A 15683-nucleotide genomic window follows, 5' to 3' on the forward strand; every position below is an offset into this window, starting at 1 on the left:
GCAATATGTGCTTTGAGTTTTATGGTTTATAGTGCTTTATAGTTTCTTTAATGAATGTGGATGCCCTTGCATTTGGAGCATAGATATTCAGAATTGAGAGTCACCTTGGAAGATTTTTACCTTTGATGAGTATGAAGTGCCCCTCCTTTTTTTTTTTTTTGATAACTTTGAGTTGGAAGTCAATTTTTTTCGATATTAGAATGACTACTCCAGCTTGTTTCTTCAAACCATTTGCTTGGAAAATTGTTTTCCTGAGGTAGTGTCTGTCTTTTTCCCTGAGGTGGGTTTCTTGTAAGCAGCCAAAAGTTGGGTCCTGTTTATGTAGCCAGTCTGTTACTCTATGTTTTTTTTTTATTGGGGAATTGAGTTCATTGATATTAAGAGATATTAAGGAAAAGTAACTGTTACTTCCTGTTATTTTTGTTGTTTGAGTTGGGATTCTGTTTTATGGTTGTCTTCTTTTAGGTTTGTTGAAGGATTACTTTCTTGCTTTTTCTACGGTGTAGTTTCCGTCCTTGTGTTGGTATTTTCCCATTATTATCCTCTGAAAGGCTGGATTCGTGGAAAGATATTGTGTGAATTTGGTTTTGTCATGGAATACTTTGGTTTCTCCATCTATGGCAATTGAGAGTTTTGCTGGGTATAGTAGCCTGGGCTGGCATTTGTGTTCTCTTAGTGTCTGTATAACATCTGTCCAGGATCTTCTGGCTTTCATAGTTTCTGGTGAGAAGTCTGGAGTAATTCAAATAGGTCTTCCTTTATATGTTACTTGAACTTTTTCCCTTACTGTTTTTAATATTCTATCTTTATTTAGTGTATTTGTTGTTCTGATTATTATGTGTCAGGAGGAGTTTCTTTTCTGGTCCAGTCTATTTGGAGTTCTGTAGGCTTCTTGTATGTTCATAGGTATCTGTTTTTTTTTAGGTATGGAAAGTTTTCTTCTATAATTTTGTTGAAGATGTTTACTGGCCCTTTAAGTTAAAAATCTTCATTCTCATCTATACCTATTATCCATAGGTTTGGTCTTCTCATTGTGTTCTGGATTTCCTGGATGTTTTGGGTTATGATCTTTTTGCCTTTTGCATTTTCTTTGATTGTTGTGTCCATGTTCTCTATGGAATCTTNTGAACCTGAGATTCTCTCTTCCATCTCTTGTGTTCTGTTGCTGATGCTTGCATCTATGGTTCCTGATTTCTTTCCTAGAATTTCTATAGTTGTCTCCCTTTAGGTTTTCTTCATTGTTTCTACTTCTCTTTTTAGATCTTGTATGGCTTTCTTCAAATCCATCACCTGTTTGGTTGTGTTTTCCTGTAATTCTTTAAGGGATTTTTGTGTTTCCTCTTTAAGGTCTTCTACCTGTTTAGCAGTGTTTTTCTCCAATTCCCTGAGTGATTTTTATGCTTCCTCTTTAAGGTCTTCTACCTGTTTAGCTGTGTTCTCCTGTATTTCTTTAAGTGAGTTATTAATGTTCTTCTTAAAAATCCTCTACCAGCATCATGAGATATGATTTTAGATCTGAATCTTGCTTTTCGGGTGTGTTGGGGTATCCAGGAATTGCTGTGGTGGGCGTAGTGGGTTCTGATGCTGGCGAGTTGTCTTGGTTTCTGTTAGTAAGATTCTTTCATTTGCTTTTTGCCATCTGGTAGTCTCTGATGTTGGATGTTCTAGCTGTCTCTGGCTGGAGCTTGTTCCTCCTGTAATTCTTAAGTCTTTGTAAGCACTCCTGGGAGGCCAGCTCTCTCCTGGGTCCCAGTGGTCAGAACATTTTGCAGGCAAGCTCTCCTCTTGCAGGGAAGGTGCACAGAAGTCTTGAACTCAGGTCCACCTCCTGATTCCTTGGGTCAGACCCCTCCCTGGAGGCCAACTTTCCTCTGTACAGGAGTCTGGGTCTCAGCTCTGTCTCCTGGCTGAGGGTGGAGGCCTGAAGGGACCCTGTCAATGAAGCTTTGTTGTTTCTGCTGCCCACATGTTCTCCTGTGTAGACTGGACTCAGTGATCCCAAGATTCTGGGTGTGCTAGGGCCTGCCTTTGTCCTTTGTCCCTGTTCCTGCTAGTACAAGACCCTCTGGTTTTTTTGGAACTGATGTTTCCTTCCACTCACCAGTGATCTCAAGGTCCCAGGTGTGGTAGGGTGCCTGCAGAGTGGAGAGTCCTCTGGGGACCTTGGGGACCTTTACCGAGATTGTGCCAAAGGTCGAGTCAGATCTCTCTTAACCTCTTAGAAATGTTCCAGTTCATTTGGATACCAGCGCTGTCATGATGGGAAAGCAGCAGGCATGGCTGCTGGAATAAGAAATTGAGAAGTCACATCTTGAACCATAAAGCAGAGAGTGAACATGAGGTGGTAGTAGGATTTTAGGTTAAACCTGGCCTATGCTGGTTTCAGGTGCCCATGACTGCCTCACCAAAGGCCTCCAGTTGTGCCTTTCTCGCTCTACACTTTTCTACCATTTCTTTTTAAATTTACTTGTAAATGTCACTCATAGCATGAATCCTGAAGCAGAACATATGGAAATTAATTAATTTAAGGAAATTAATTAATACTCACTTAAAGAAAGTATTAATTCCATGCAGAAGCAATACTACCTGGAATCCTGATAGTCTGCCTGAGGACTGACCCAGCAAAGGCTGCCAATTAACACTGTTAGGCATGAGTCTCAGAGCTGATGGGAAGTCATGGGAGGCCCAGGAGTCTCTTCCCCAGAGCAGAAACTATTGCTGAGTATGAAATGGTTTGGGATTGATTATACCTGAGGTTCAAAATGAGCAAAGTTAGAGTTGTCTAATTGGTGCAAACTCTCTGATCCCTCCTGAAGGCATTGCAAGATATCTCAGACAAAGTTGGTGCCCAGCCCTCCCCAGATGGCTGTTATCCAGATCACAGGGAGTAAGATCAAAGGTGAGGAAGATGCTCCGCTGGGATTCCAGGTCTCCATGCTCCACAGTGAGAACCTGTCATATTCTACAGACACTAAGATGACAAATTGCTCACATGCATTAAAGACTCCCTTAATCCTGTGCAGGATCTCCTCAGGCACAGAGTCCTACCCTGCCACGTCTATATTGGTAAGTGTCCTGCACCCAAGTGCATAATCACAGGGTGGTCTGGTCCCAGGAAGGCTGAGGGCAGAGGAGTTCCCAGGCTACAAGGAGGTTTTTAGCATCTGCAATGGAGACACTGAGCTCTGATGGCTCTTCAGCACACAGGACTATGTTCTGCATGGGCAATGAATGTGTTTTCTTCTTAGGATATTCATTTTCTGTAATTCCAAAAAATTCATCAGTTTTGCACACTTCTGGAATATCCATAGATTTTTGGTTTGCATACATTTTTTAAAGTATATAACTCTCTGTCTCAGCACTTAAATCACAGTGAATTTTCAAGCTTATTCTTTCCTACAGATCTTCTCATGCTACCAAGGAAATCTTAAACCCACAGCTTAATGTAATGTCTTCAGCTCTGTGTCTGTCTAGAACTGTTTTGGACTTGGCTTGTTTGGTTTGAACAATTCATAGATTTGATACTGTGTTGATTCAAATATGCTTGGCACAGGGAATCACACTGCTAGGAGGTATGGCCTTGTTGTAATAGGTGTGGCCTTGTTGGAGGAAGTGTGCCATTGTAGGTATGGGCTTTAATACCCTTGTCCTAGCTTCCTGGAAGCCAACCTTTTCCTGTCTGTTTTTGGAACTAGATGTAGATTTCTCAGCTCTTGCCTGCATGGGTGCTGTCATGCTACTGACTTGATGATAAAGGACTGAGCCTCTGAACCTGTAAGCCAGCCCCAATTAAATGTTGTCCTTATAAGTGTTGCCTTGGTCATGGTGTCTGCTCACATCAGTAAACCCCTAAGAAAGATGTTGGTACCAGAGACTGGGGATATTGCTTTGATAGGGCTGACATGATTTTACTTGTAAGAATGTGAATTTTGGGACTTTGGACTTGGAGTGTAGTGGGATGCTTTAAGTGGGTCTTAATGGGTCATCTTAGAAGGAATATAGAATAAATTGTTGCTGTGGGTGATTTGAACTGTGCAAGCCTGACTTTAGAGGTTTCAGAGGAGAAGAATATATTAATATGTGACCCAAGGCCTTTGGATGACCCCAGAGATCAGGTGTGGATCTCAGACACTGGAACAAGAAGCTGTAATGTTGTAGTTGCCTTGGAGACCCCAAGATGTTCGAGCTTCCAGGGTTGTGGGGTATCTGCTGAGGAAAGCTCTTAACAGAGAGTGGAACCAGCCAAGGAGAAAGGCATTTGTAGCAATCAACAAAAATGAAAAAGGAGTTGGAAATCTGAAAACAATTTTGACATGAGACATGAAGATGCAGTTTGGATTTTGCACAGTTGGTCTCCTAACTTGCTTTGGGAATTATAGTTAAGTGACTGGATGAATCTCAGAAGAGACTTTGGACTTTTTCTATTGTTGAGATGACCATAGTCTATGGAAATTGGACAAAATGTTTTCTTTTTTATTGTGCTATGGCTAGGTATGTCTCCTGTAGACTCATGTGTGTGAACAAGCCTATGGTAGCCAGGGTGTGGAATGCAGTGGTTTGAATAAGCTTGGTCCAGGGAATGGCACAATTAGGATATTTGGCCTTGCTGGAGAGGTGTTGCTTTTTTTTTGAGGAAGTGTTTCACTGTGGGTGTGGACATTGAGGCACTTCTCCTAGCTTCCTGGAAGATAGTCTTCTCCTGCTTACCTTTGCAACATGATGTGGAACTCTCAGCTTCTTGCACTATCCCTGTCTGGAGTCTACTATGCTCCCATCTTGATGATACTGGACTGAATCTCTGAACCTTTAAGCTAGCCCCACTTAAATGTTGTCATCATAAGAGTTGTCTTGGTCCTGGTGTCTCTTCACAGCAATAAAATCTTAAGACAGAGGCTTTACAAGGAAATAAAGCTGCAGGTTCAAAGCTGCACCATGGACAACCTTACAGTGTACTGTAGCTCCCTCCCAGTTCATCTCACTCCCAGTTCATCTCACTCCCAGTTCATCTCTAGCTACTAGAACTCAGATGCTGTCCTCAGTCTGAGCTCTGACCCATGGGATGTCTCAGCTAAGGAATTTGGTTGCCAGTTATGAAATATCAAGTCTATGGTGAACTTAGTCGTGGATTTCCCTTGGTCCTAAGAACAGGAATTTATGACTCTTGTTTCTTGGGAAAAACAATTGTAAAGCAGTCAAGTAATGGGAAAACCTGGATTTTGTTGCTTTCTCTAGGTCTGGTCTCTCTTATGAGTTCCCATAATTCCACAAACTGTATCTTCTCATGGTGTTAGAAATAGATAAACCAAATCAATGTCCCTTTTTCTTACAAAGAGACCTTCTTAGCCTCTAGACAAGGAGGCCTGTAATCCGTTGTTCCATCATGGGGTGCATCACATCTCAGGTTCCGTCAGGAAAAGTTTCTCCTGCAGAACAGTTGGGATTCTGTAGTTCTATAAGACATCTATGACAAAACTCCTGTCAGGTGTGTGACAAGGTTTCTCCAGGACTTCCTTTCCATTCACCATATGGCATACTGTCTTCCCTTGCATTTCTGAAGATGCATTTTTAATACAACAATAGTCTAGCTGTAATGGTGAGCCTGGAGGACAATAAAGGTGTCAGCCACTTCTTAGCCCCAGTATTTCCCATGGTTTCCCTATCACACCCACACAGTCCCTTTTCTTTATTTCCTCTCTGTACACAGTGCTGACATCTGCTTATTGATGGTTTTCCTTGTATGAGTCACAGGTGGCTTCTCCCCCACTTTCTTCCAAGTAGTTGTCCAAGTAGAATTGTTAGATAAAGAATATTGCCTGATGTAACTCCATTTTAAACAGAATCCATTTTCATGAAGCAGAGCCAGTCCCACCTTCCAAAGCCTAGGTTCATTGTTCAGGGTGGCCCTGCAGGGGTAAGAGGGATGGTAGCATGGTAAGGGTGAGCTGTGTGACAATGACAAACACAAGCATCCAGTTTCATAACCATAAGGATAGAGAGGTGTTGCTCAAACTTGCCTTCAACCTTACTCTTTACAAAGCCTCTCAGCACCAGGGTGTAGGTAGGCTGCATCCATGTTATAGAGGAGCACACAGACACTCTGCCTTTCTCCTCCCTGGTTGCAGTGCACCCACAGGGCCATAAGAACCAGGCATGCAGTAGCTTTTCCAGAGAGGTTACTCGATTCCATTCTGCTCTCTACTTCCCCCCAGATGAAAAGGTCAGGTCATTGTTTTGCTGAACCATGGTCACCTGTTTGAGGCCTATTGATACCATGTATCTCAGGCTGTCCATGATTTGTGTAACTGAAGGATGACACAGTATGTACAGTGATGGATTCCTGGATCCGTGCAGAACAGGGGGTATTGCTCTGCTCCTGAACAGTTGAAGCCTTTACAGTTGGTCTAGCATAGAATACTCAGGATTGTTCTGGATATGTTTTGCTCCAGGTGTGTTTTGTTCTCTTGTTCTGCCCTCTAAGCCTTTCCTTCCTCTTCCCAAACCAAACAAAGCCACGCCCTTTCCTTACGTAAAAAACACCACATGTCTCTGGAGGAAACATGGTAGACCAGGATATAGAAGGTAATTTTTGGCATGGTACAATTGCATCTCAGGGAAACAGGCAGCAGTTGCAGCCTTAACTGTTGTGCAAAAGTCCATCTCTTACATCATTTTCCTGATGGCAAGGAGTGGCTGTCATGTTCTCCTATCTCCTGTGTTGTGTGTTAGGTTTCTATGTGAGGACTAACATCTGGGAAGACAGGCAATAAACACCCCCTTTAGCTGGTTTGTATGAAGTGTGCTGACAGTCACTAGAATGCTGAGTATGAGGGATGCATTAGCCCAACATGCTCCACACACCTTCACATAGGCACAGTTGAGTGTGCTGCAAAGCCTGGTGCTGGCAGGTGTTCAAGGCTGTTGTTTGTGTCTCTCCTGACTAACTGGTTCTCAGGGTTACAGGACATCGTGTTACTCTCTCCAGCTGTTTCTGCAGAGAGACAGGGACCGTTAGGTTTCATCTCCATTCTAATAGGATCTTCTGACTTCAGAGCAACGATCTCCTGAATCTATGATGTCATGAACTTGGCTGAAGATTCCTGCCTCCTGAAAACCCCTGGCTTTCCTAAGTGATTTATGTTTTATAGGTATTGAAGTGACTCTAAAAGTAGCACAATGTGCACCCCACTATATAGAGGAAGACAACCCTCACTTCCTGGGGAGTTTGATAATGTGATGCCTTTGCAAGAATCATCTCACCCCTCCTCCCTCCCTCCCTCCCTCCCTCAAATACTCCTCTCTCTCTCTCTCTCTCTCTCTCTCTCTCTCTCTCTCTCTCTCTCTCTCTCTCCTCTCTTCTTTCCTACTCCTGTCTGTCTGTCTGTCTGTCTGTCTGTCTGTCTGTCTGTCTGTCTATCTGTCTGTTCATCTGTTTGTCTGTTTTCCTTGTTTAGCTCATATTTAGGTTGAGACATCTCCTTAACATGACCAGGAGACACAGTCTCACAGCAAACTCCCCGATCACCCAGCTCTTCAATTTTTCCACCCATCTCTTCAGTGTTCTCTGAGCCCTGGCTGCAGGAGTTCTTTGGTACATGGATCCACTGAGCCTGGGATCCACAACTCTACACATTGACTGCTTGTGGTTTTCTGTAATGGCCTTCTGTTGCAGAGAGAATTTTTTTTTTGATATAAGAATAAATATTTAGAACATTTTAAACACTTGTGCTTCTTGTTAATATACTATATTACAGTACAGTATGAGTTGAAAAACTATGAAATTATTTCATGTCAAACCCTTGATTTTCAGTTGATAATTCTTTACTTGTATCTGTGATTTTTTTAATGCCTTGTATGAACTAAATGTTCACTAAAGGAAATGATGAGCTACATAATACACACACTACATTCCTCATGTCATTTGGGCCATCTTCTCTGAAGTCTGGAGAAGCCTCTTGTACCTAGAGTGAAATGGAAGACTCCTGTGGAGCCCATCCTTCAAGACTGGGTGATGCTTTTCATTTAGTCATGACCTTAGAATGGGATGTCCCTGAGTCTATTGTAAGTGTAGTTTTATTTACCACACTGATTTTACATACCAAATGAGACAAAAATAAGAGTATGTTCATACTGACATTTGATTCTCGGGGTCTTTTCACAGGAGCATCCTGGCAGAAGATTAAAGTCATAGGTTGGATGCAGAGTCACTTAGCATTCAGAGATTTCATACAGTTTGGAAAGGGGACCTGGCTCCATCATTCTACTGTTTTGGTCATTTTTTTTGTCTTTTTTGTTTCAGGCAGGCAAAGAGCTGGTCAGTCATCAACAGAAATTAATAGTCTCTCCCAGGCTACATGGCAAGGCACTGCATGAGAAAATCCTCAGCTGACGTGCCTATAGAGATCATTCTGGGCCAGAAACAGTTCCATGTTGGTGTGTGCACGGCATGTTCTTTCACACATAGAGTCTTCTGACACAGGTACAGGACTGACTCTCCATATGTTCTAGAGGAGGTGACTGTAGCTCTGAATGCTTAAGCTCTGAGGAAAGGACAGTGGGTAGAATTTGATTATGAGTCCAAATTGGTTATTATTTGTTCTGGAGATTAATAAGAATATCTGCCCTGGCTGGCCAGTGTTGGTACACTTTTTAAAAATCCAACCGCTTCGAAGGTGGAAGCTCGTAGATCTGTGAGTTAGAGGCCAGCCTGGTCTACAGAGTAAGTTCTTGGACAGCCAGGGCTACACAGACCCTGTCCTGAAAAACAGAGAGAGAGAGAGAGAGAGAGAGAGAGAGAGAGAGAGAGAGAGAGAGAGAGAGAGAGAGAGATGAATATCTGACCTGGTGGTACAGGAGCAGAATACAGTAGATAGAAAAAAATGACCCTGTGTATATGGAACCTCTCATCATACAGTCCTCCAGGAAGTCATATTTCTAGTTTTGCACAATCTTCTCCATTTCAGTTTACTAGATATGTAAATCTATTGTATTTCCATCAGATGAGATGCAGGTTTTGGCCCAGAACAAACCAAACCCTTGGACCATGAGTGGAAATGCTTCATAGAACTCGTGGAAATGTTTACCATACAAGAGAGTTTGTATCCAGAGATATCCCCACAATGTTACACACAACTCAGCCTTGATTGGACAGCATTAGGACAGTGGGGACAGTGGCGATGGCTTTGAGGTGGAGTGAGCTGGAGTTGAGTTCGGATGAGATGGAATTGGGATGAGGTGACATCTTGTTGCTTGGTGTTGGTTGGCATTTGTGAACAAGGCTTTGTTTTGTAAAGAAGAGTTTTCTCTCTTCTCCTCAGGTTTTTGCTATTTGCTTCCTACCCACATACAATGACTAAGGCCAACATACTCCAAACTGACACAAACATGCAAATCATTTTGTTCTCTGAAGTGAGTGTTGGGATCTCAGCTAACAGTATCCTTTTTATTGCCCACCTCTGCATGATCCTTGGTGAGAACAGGACTAAGCCCATTGATCTCTATATTGCTTTCTTGTCCCTGACCCACTTAATGCTGCTTATAACAATGGGACTCATAGCTGTGGATATGTTTATATCTCGGGGGAGATGGGATTCTACCACATGTCAATCTCTTATCTATTTGCACAGGCTTTTGAGGGGACTTTCCCTTTGTGCTACCTGTCTGCTGAATATTCTTTGGACAATCACGCTTAGTTCTAGAAGTTCCTGTTTAACAAAGTTTAAACATAAATCTCCCCATCACATCTCAGGTGCCTTTATTTTCTTCTGTGCTCTCTATATGTCTTTTAGCAGTCACCTCTTCTTATTGATTACTGGGACGCCCAATTTGACCTCAGATAATTTTATGTATGTTACTCAGTCCTGCTCACTTCTACCCATGAGTTACTCCAGAACAAGCATGTTTTCTGCACCGATGGCCATCAGGGAAGCCTTTCTTATCAGTATCATGGCCCTGTCCAGTGGGTACATGGTGGCTCTCCTATGGAGGCACAAGAAGCAAGCCCGGCACCTTCACAGCACCAGCCTTTCTTCAAAAGCATCCCCAGAGCAAAGGGCCACCAGGACCATCCTGCTGCTCATGAGCTTCTTTGTGGTTCTCTACATTTTGGAAAATGTTGTCTTCTACTCAAGGATGAAGTTCAAGGATGGCTCAATGTTGTACTGTGTCCAAATTATTTTGTGCCATAGCTATGCCACAGTGAGCCCTTTTGTGTTTATTTGCACTGAAAAGCATATAATTAAGTTTTGGGGGTCCAAGTGTGGCAGAATAGTAAATATTTGATTATTCATTGATGCATATGCACCGTGATATAATCCAATATGTTGTCATCAGAGCTTTGGGTCATTACGTATTTGTAACATTCTATGACTTAAATTGATACATGAAATTATCTTTTTTTTTCTGTTAAGTCTGTTTACTTTGTGTTTGGATGACAAGTATATAAAATAAAACCAAACAGCATGCCCACTCAGGTATCATATGAGGTTTATATTTCTCAGAACAATTTCAAAGGAGATCTGTTAGAGGACTCTCATTTGACCTGGGTTCACACATTGCATTTAAGTATGAAACGTGTAAAGACCAATAAATCTGACATTAAGAATAAGCAAAGTTTTGGTTGACTGTGATTTGACACTTTCCTTCCTCTGGTAGGTGTGTTATGGGGATGTATAAGAAAAGGTTGATCCCAGCTCCTCCTACCCGCAGTGTACTGTTATCTAGGACGAAATACAGTAAAATCAAGAGGCAGACAAAATTCTCCAATAGGGATGCCATGTTTGTGTTCTCCCTGTAGACTGTTATTATATACAGACATTAAAATTACAGTCTGCAGAGATGCATTAAAGGCACCAGTAACACAAGAGTGTTCAGATCTCCACAGGCAAAGGATACTGCTCTGCCCCATCCATCAGCATAAGTGCCTTGCACACAAGTGCAGAATCAGAAGGTGTTCAGGTCCCAGGCAGGATGTGGGAGGAGGATCTTAAGGACTGCAGGGAGGTTTTCAGCATCTGCAGAGAAGACACTGAGCTCTGACTGCCCCTCAGCACAGGGGACTCTATTTTGAAGGATGAGGGGATTTCATAATAGGATACTTATTTCTGTGATTTAGAATCTTCAAATTATATAGCATTAATTTTAGGCCTGAATTTCTTTTTTTAATTTAGTGACTCACTTTGACTAGCAGTGTAGGCATTTCATGTTACATATGTGTGCTTTTATAAATATATCAGAGAATTAATATTTCCATTTCCAATTTTAATTACAAATCCTGTTTGAACCTTTGAATGTCATATGATAAATACAAGTTTTATAAGTGACTTCTATGTTTTATTAATTAAAATAATTTTAGGATCTTTATAGAGGTGAATCACACCCCCTAATCTCATATTTTAGAGGCTATGCTCCCACTGCTACAAAGTATCTGCCAGTATTTCCTAATTACATCTTTGTCTCCAAATTCATCCTCAGAGGTTACAAACCGGTGTTGTTGGTCCTTTCTTATATGTTAAGAAATGTCAGCAGAGGGGCTATGAGGAAGCGGATGCAGGCAACTAATTATTGATCACATAGTAGATGTGGTGTCCTCCCTGGATCCTGAGGCACCAGGAACTGATAAGTTCCCCAGCTTGGGAGAAACAATCTTTGTGTCCTGTTAATTGAAATAAATATCCCTTCCAATTCTGCTGGTGGAAACCCACGCCTTCCCTTCCTTGCAGGAGCTCTTGGGGGCATGCTTTCTCATTCCCATCCTTTGCTTTGTGTTTGGCTTTTATATTTTCTTCAAAATGCACCTTTTTAAAATGAAAGATTTATTTCTAAAATTTATTTATTTCTTCACTTTACTTCCTAATATCAGTACCCCTCACACAAGTCCTTCCTCCATTCCCCTCTTCCCTTCTCTTCTGACAAGGGGATCCCACTTTGGGTATCATTCCCTCTAATCTGGCACATTAAGTTCCTGAATGACTAGGCATATCCTCTCTTACTCAGTTCCAATAAGGCAGCACAGTTAGGGGAACAAGATCCACAGGCAGGCACCAGATTCAGGGATAACCCCCACTCTAGTTGTTGGGGGACCCGCATAAAGACCAAGCTGAACATCTGCTACATGTTTGCAGAGGGCCTAGGTCCACCCCATGCTGGCTCTTTGCTTCGTGGTTGAGGTTCTGGAAGCACCAAAGGGTCCAAGGTTAGTTGGCCCCATTGGTATTCTTGTGGAGTCCCTGTGCTGTTCAATTCCTTCAGTCCTCCAGTCAAGGCTTCTATTAGACTTCCAAGCTCAATCCAATGTCTGACTGTGTGTCTCTGCATCTCTTTTCATTGGCTGCTGGAAGGTCCAGAATGTGCTTGCTCTTTGGTTGTTGGTTCAGTCTCTGGGAGCCCCCAAGGATCCATATTAGTTGACTCTGTTGGTCTTCATGTTCATTGAAACCTCTCAGAGAATAGTTATTTCAGGCTCCTTCCTTCAGGCATAACAGAGTATCAGTAGAGTCAAGGATTGCTTCTTGCCCATGGGTTAGGTCTCAAGTTGGGCCAGTCATTGGTTGGCTGTTCTTCCTTCTCTGCTCCATCTTTGCTCTTGCACATCTGTAGGCAGGACACATTTTGGGCAGAAGGTTTTGTGGGTGGGTTGGTATCCTTAGATATCCACTGGGAATTCTTCCTGGCTACAGAAAGTGACCACTTCTGGATCCATATCCCCCACTGCTAGTAGTCTCAGCTAGAGTTACCCTCCCAGATGCCCTGGAGACTCGCCCATCCCAGGTCTCTGGCATGTCCTAGAAATACGCACCCTGCATACCTGCTGATTTCCCTTCTCTCTCCCCTGCTCTCCCTATAGCTGATTCCTCCCATCCCTTCTTCTTCCAGCCAGTGACCTCTCTCCATACGCTTTCAATATATATTTTATTCCCCCATCTGAGAATGATTCAACCATCCTCCCTTGGGCATTCTTCTTTATCTGGCTTCTTTGGGTCTGTTGGTTATAGTGTGGTTATCTTGTATATTATGGGTAATATCCACATACAAGTAAGTACATACCATGCACGTACTTTCAGGTCCAGGTTAACTATTCATGATGATATTTTCTAGTTCTGTCGATTAATCTGCAAAATTCATGATGTCCTGTTTTTAATAGCTGAGTAGTATTCCATTGTGTAAATGATCCACATTTTCTTTTCCGTTCTTCTGTTGAGGGACATTAAGGTTGTTTTCAGTTTCTGGCTTTTACGAATAAAGCTGCTTTCAACTTAATTGAGCAAGTGTCTTCATGGGGTGTTGGAGCATGTTTTTAGGTATAAACCCAGGAATAGTATAGCTGGGTCTTGAGGTAGAACTATTCCTATTTTTTCTGAGAAACCACCAAATTGATTTCCAAAGTGGTTGTCCCAGTTTGTACTCTCAACAGCAATAAAGAAGCGTTCCTCTTTTACAACAGCCTTGCCAGTATGTGCTGTCTTTGAATATTTGATCTTAGCCATTCTGATGGGTGTAAGATGGAAACTCAGAGTTGTTTTAATTTGCATTCCCCTGGTGACTCAGAACTTTAAACATTTCATTAAGTGCTTCTCAGCCTTATGAGATTCAGTATTCTCTGTTTTGCTCTGTATTCCACTTTTAAAATTGGGTTATTTGGTTTGTTGGTGTCTAAGTTCTTGAATTCTTTGTAAATTTTGTATATTAGCCCTCTGTCAGGTGCAGGGTTGGTGAAGATCATTTCCCAGTCTCTAGGGTGCTGATTTTCCTATTTGACAGTGTCCTTTGACTTACAGAAGCTTTTCAGTTTCATGAAGTCTCATTTATTAACTATTCCCTAATCCATTGTGTTCTGTTCAGGAAGTTGTCTCATGTACCAGCGAGCTGTTCCCAACTTTCTGATCTATTAGATTAATGTATCAGATTTTACACTGAGGTCTTTGAATTACTTGGACTTGAGTTTTGTTCAGGGTGATAAGTATGGATCTATTTTTATTCTTGTACATGTAGACATCAAGTTAGACCAGAACCATTTTTGAAGATACTTTTATTTTTTCTATTGTATGATTTTGGTTCTTTTTGAAAACACAGTTGTCCATAGGGTTTATTTCTAGGTTTTTCACTTGACTCCATTGGTCAACCAGTCTGTGTCTGTAGTAATACCATGAAGTCCTTTTATTGTTGAGAATAGTTTTTGCTATCCCAGTTTTTTGTCATTCCAGTTGAATTTGCAAATTGACCTTTGTAACTCAGTGAAGAATTGAGTTGGAATTTTGATGGGGATTGCATTGAATCTGTAGATTGTTTTCGGCAGGATAGCCATTTTTACTATATTAATCCTGCTGATCCATGAGCATGGGAGATCTTTTCATCTTTTGAAATCTTTGATTTCTTTCTTCAGAAACTTGAAGTTCTTATCATACAGATCTTTCACTTCCTTAGTTAGAGTCACAGCAAGGTATTTTATATTATTTGTGACTAATGTGAAGGGTCTTGTTTCCCTAATTTCTTTCTCATCCTGTTTATCCTTTGTGTAGAGAAAGGCCACTAATTTGTTTGAGTTAATTTTATATCCAGCTACTGCACTGAANCTGTTTATCAGGTTTAGGAGTTCTCTGGTGGAATTTTTAGGGTCACTTATATATATTATCATATCATCTGCAAATAATGATATTTTGACTCTTCCTTTCCAATTTGCATCATCTTGATCTCCTTTTGTTGTCTAACTGCTCTGGCTAGGACTTCAAGGACCATATTGAATAGGTAGGGAGAAAGTGGGCAGCCTTGTCTAGTCCCTGATTTTAGTGGGATTGCTTCGAGTTTCTCTCCATTTATTTTGATGTTGGNTACTGGTTTGTTGTATATTGCTTTTATTATGTTAAGGTATGGGCCTCAAATTTCTGATCTTTCCAAGACTTTTATCATGAAGAGGTGTTGGATTTTGTCAAATGCTTCCTCAGTATCTAACAAGATGTTCATGTGTTTTTTTGTCTCTGTGTTTGTTTATATAGTGGATTACATTGATGGATTTCCATATATTAAATCATCCCTGCATTCTTGGGATGAACCCTACTTGGTCATGATGGATGATCCTTTTGACGTGTTCTTGGATTCGGTGTGCAAAGATATTATTGAGTAGTTTTGCATTGATATTCATAAGGTAAATTGGTCTGGAGTTCTCTTTCTTTGTTGGATCTTTGTGTGGTTTAGGTATCAGAGTAATTGAGGCTTCATAGAATGAATTGGGTAGAGTACCTTCTGTTTCTATTTTGTGGAAAAGTTTGAGGAGAGTTGGAATTAGGTCTTCTCTGAAGGTCTGATAGAACTCTGCACTAAACCCATCTCGTCCTGGGCTTTTTTTGGTTGGNNGACTATTAATGACTGCTTCTATTTCTTTAGGGGAAATGGAACTATTTAGTTCATTTATCTAATCCTGATTTAACTTTAGTACTTGGAATCTGTCTAGGAAATTGTCCATTTCATCCAGGTTTTCCAGTTTTGTTGAGTTTAGTCTTTTGTAGTAGGATATGATAATGTTTTGGATTTCCTCAAATTCTGTTGTTATGTTTCCTCTTTCATTTCTTATTTTGTTAATTAAAATACTGTCCCTATGCCCTCTAGTTAGTCTGGCTAAGGATTTATCTATCTTGTTGATTTTCTAAACGACCCAGCTCCTGATTTGGTTGATTCATTGAATAGTTCTTTTT

General features: G+C 41.3%; 1 protein-coding gene across 1 annotated transcript; it reads left to right on the plus strand.

The window, feature by feature from the left end:
- The first annotated feature begins 9345 nt into the window (after nucleotides 1-9345).
- Nucleotides 9346-10278, plus strand: LOC110317207 (vomeronasal type-1 receptor 40). The gene has a single exon (XM_021191627.1). It carries the CDS (start codon nucleotides 9346-9348, stop codon nucleotides 10276-10278), a length of 933 nt encoding a protein of 310 aa, XP_021047286.1.
- Nucleotides 10279-15683: the final 5405 nt, after the last annotated feature.

The sequence above is a fragment of the Mus pahari genome, chromosome 2 (assembly GCF_900095145.1).
Source record: "Mus pahari chromosome 2, PAHARI_EIJ_v1.1, whole genome shotgun sequence".
Lineage (NCBI taxonomy): Eukaryota > Metazoa > Chordata > Mammalia > Rodentia > Muridae > Mus > Mus pahari.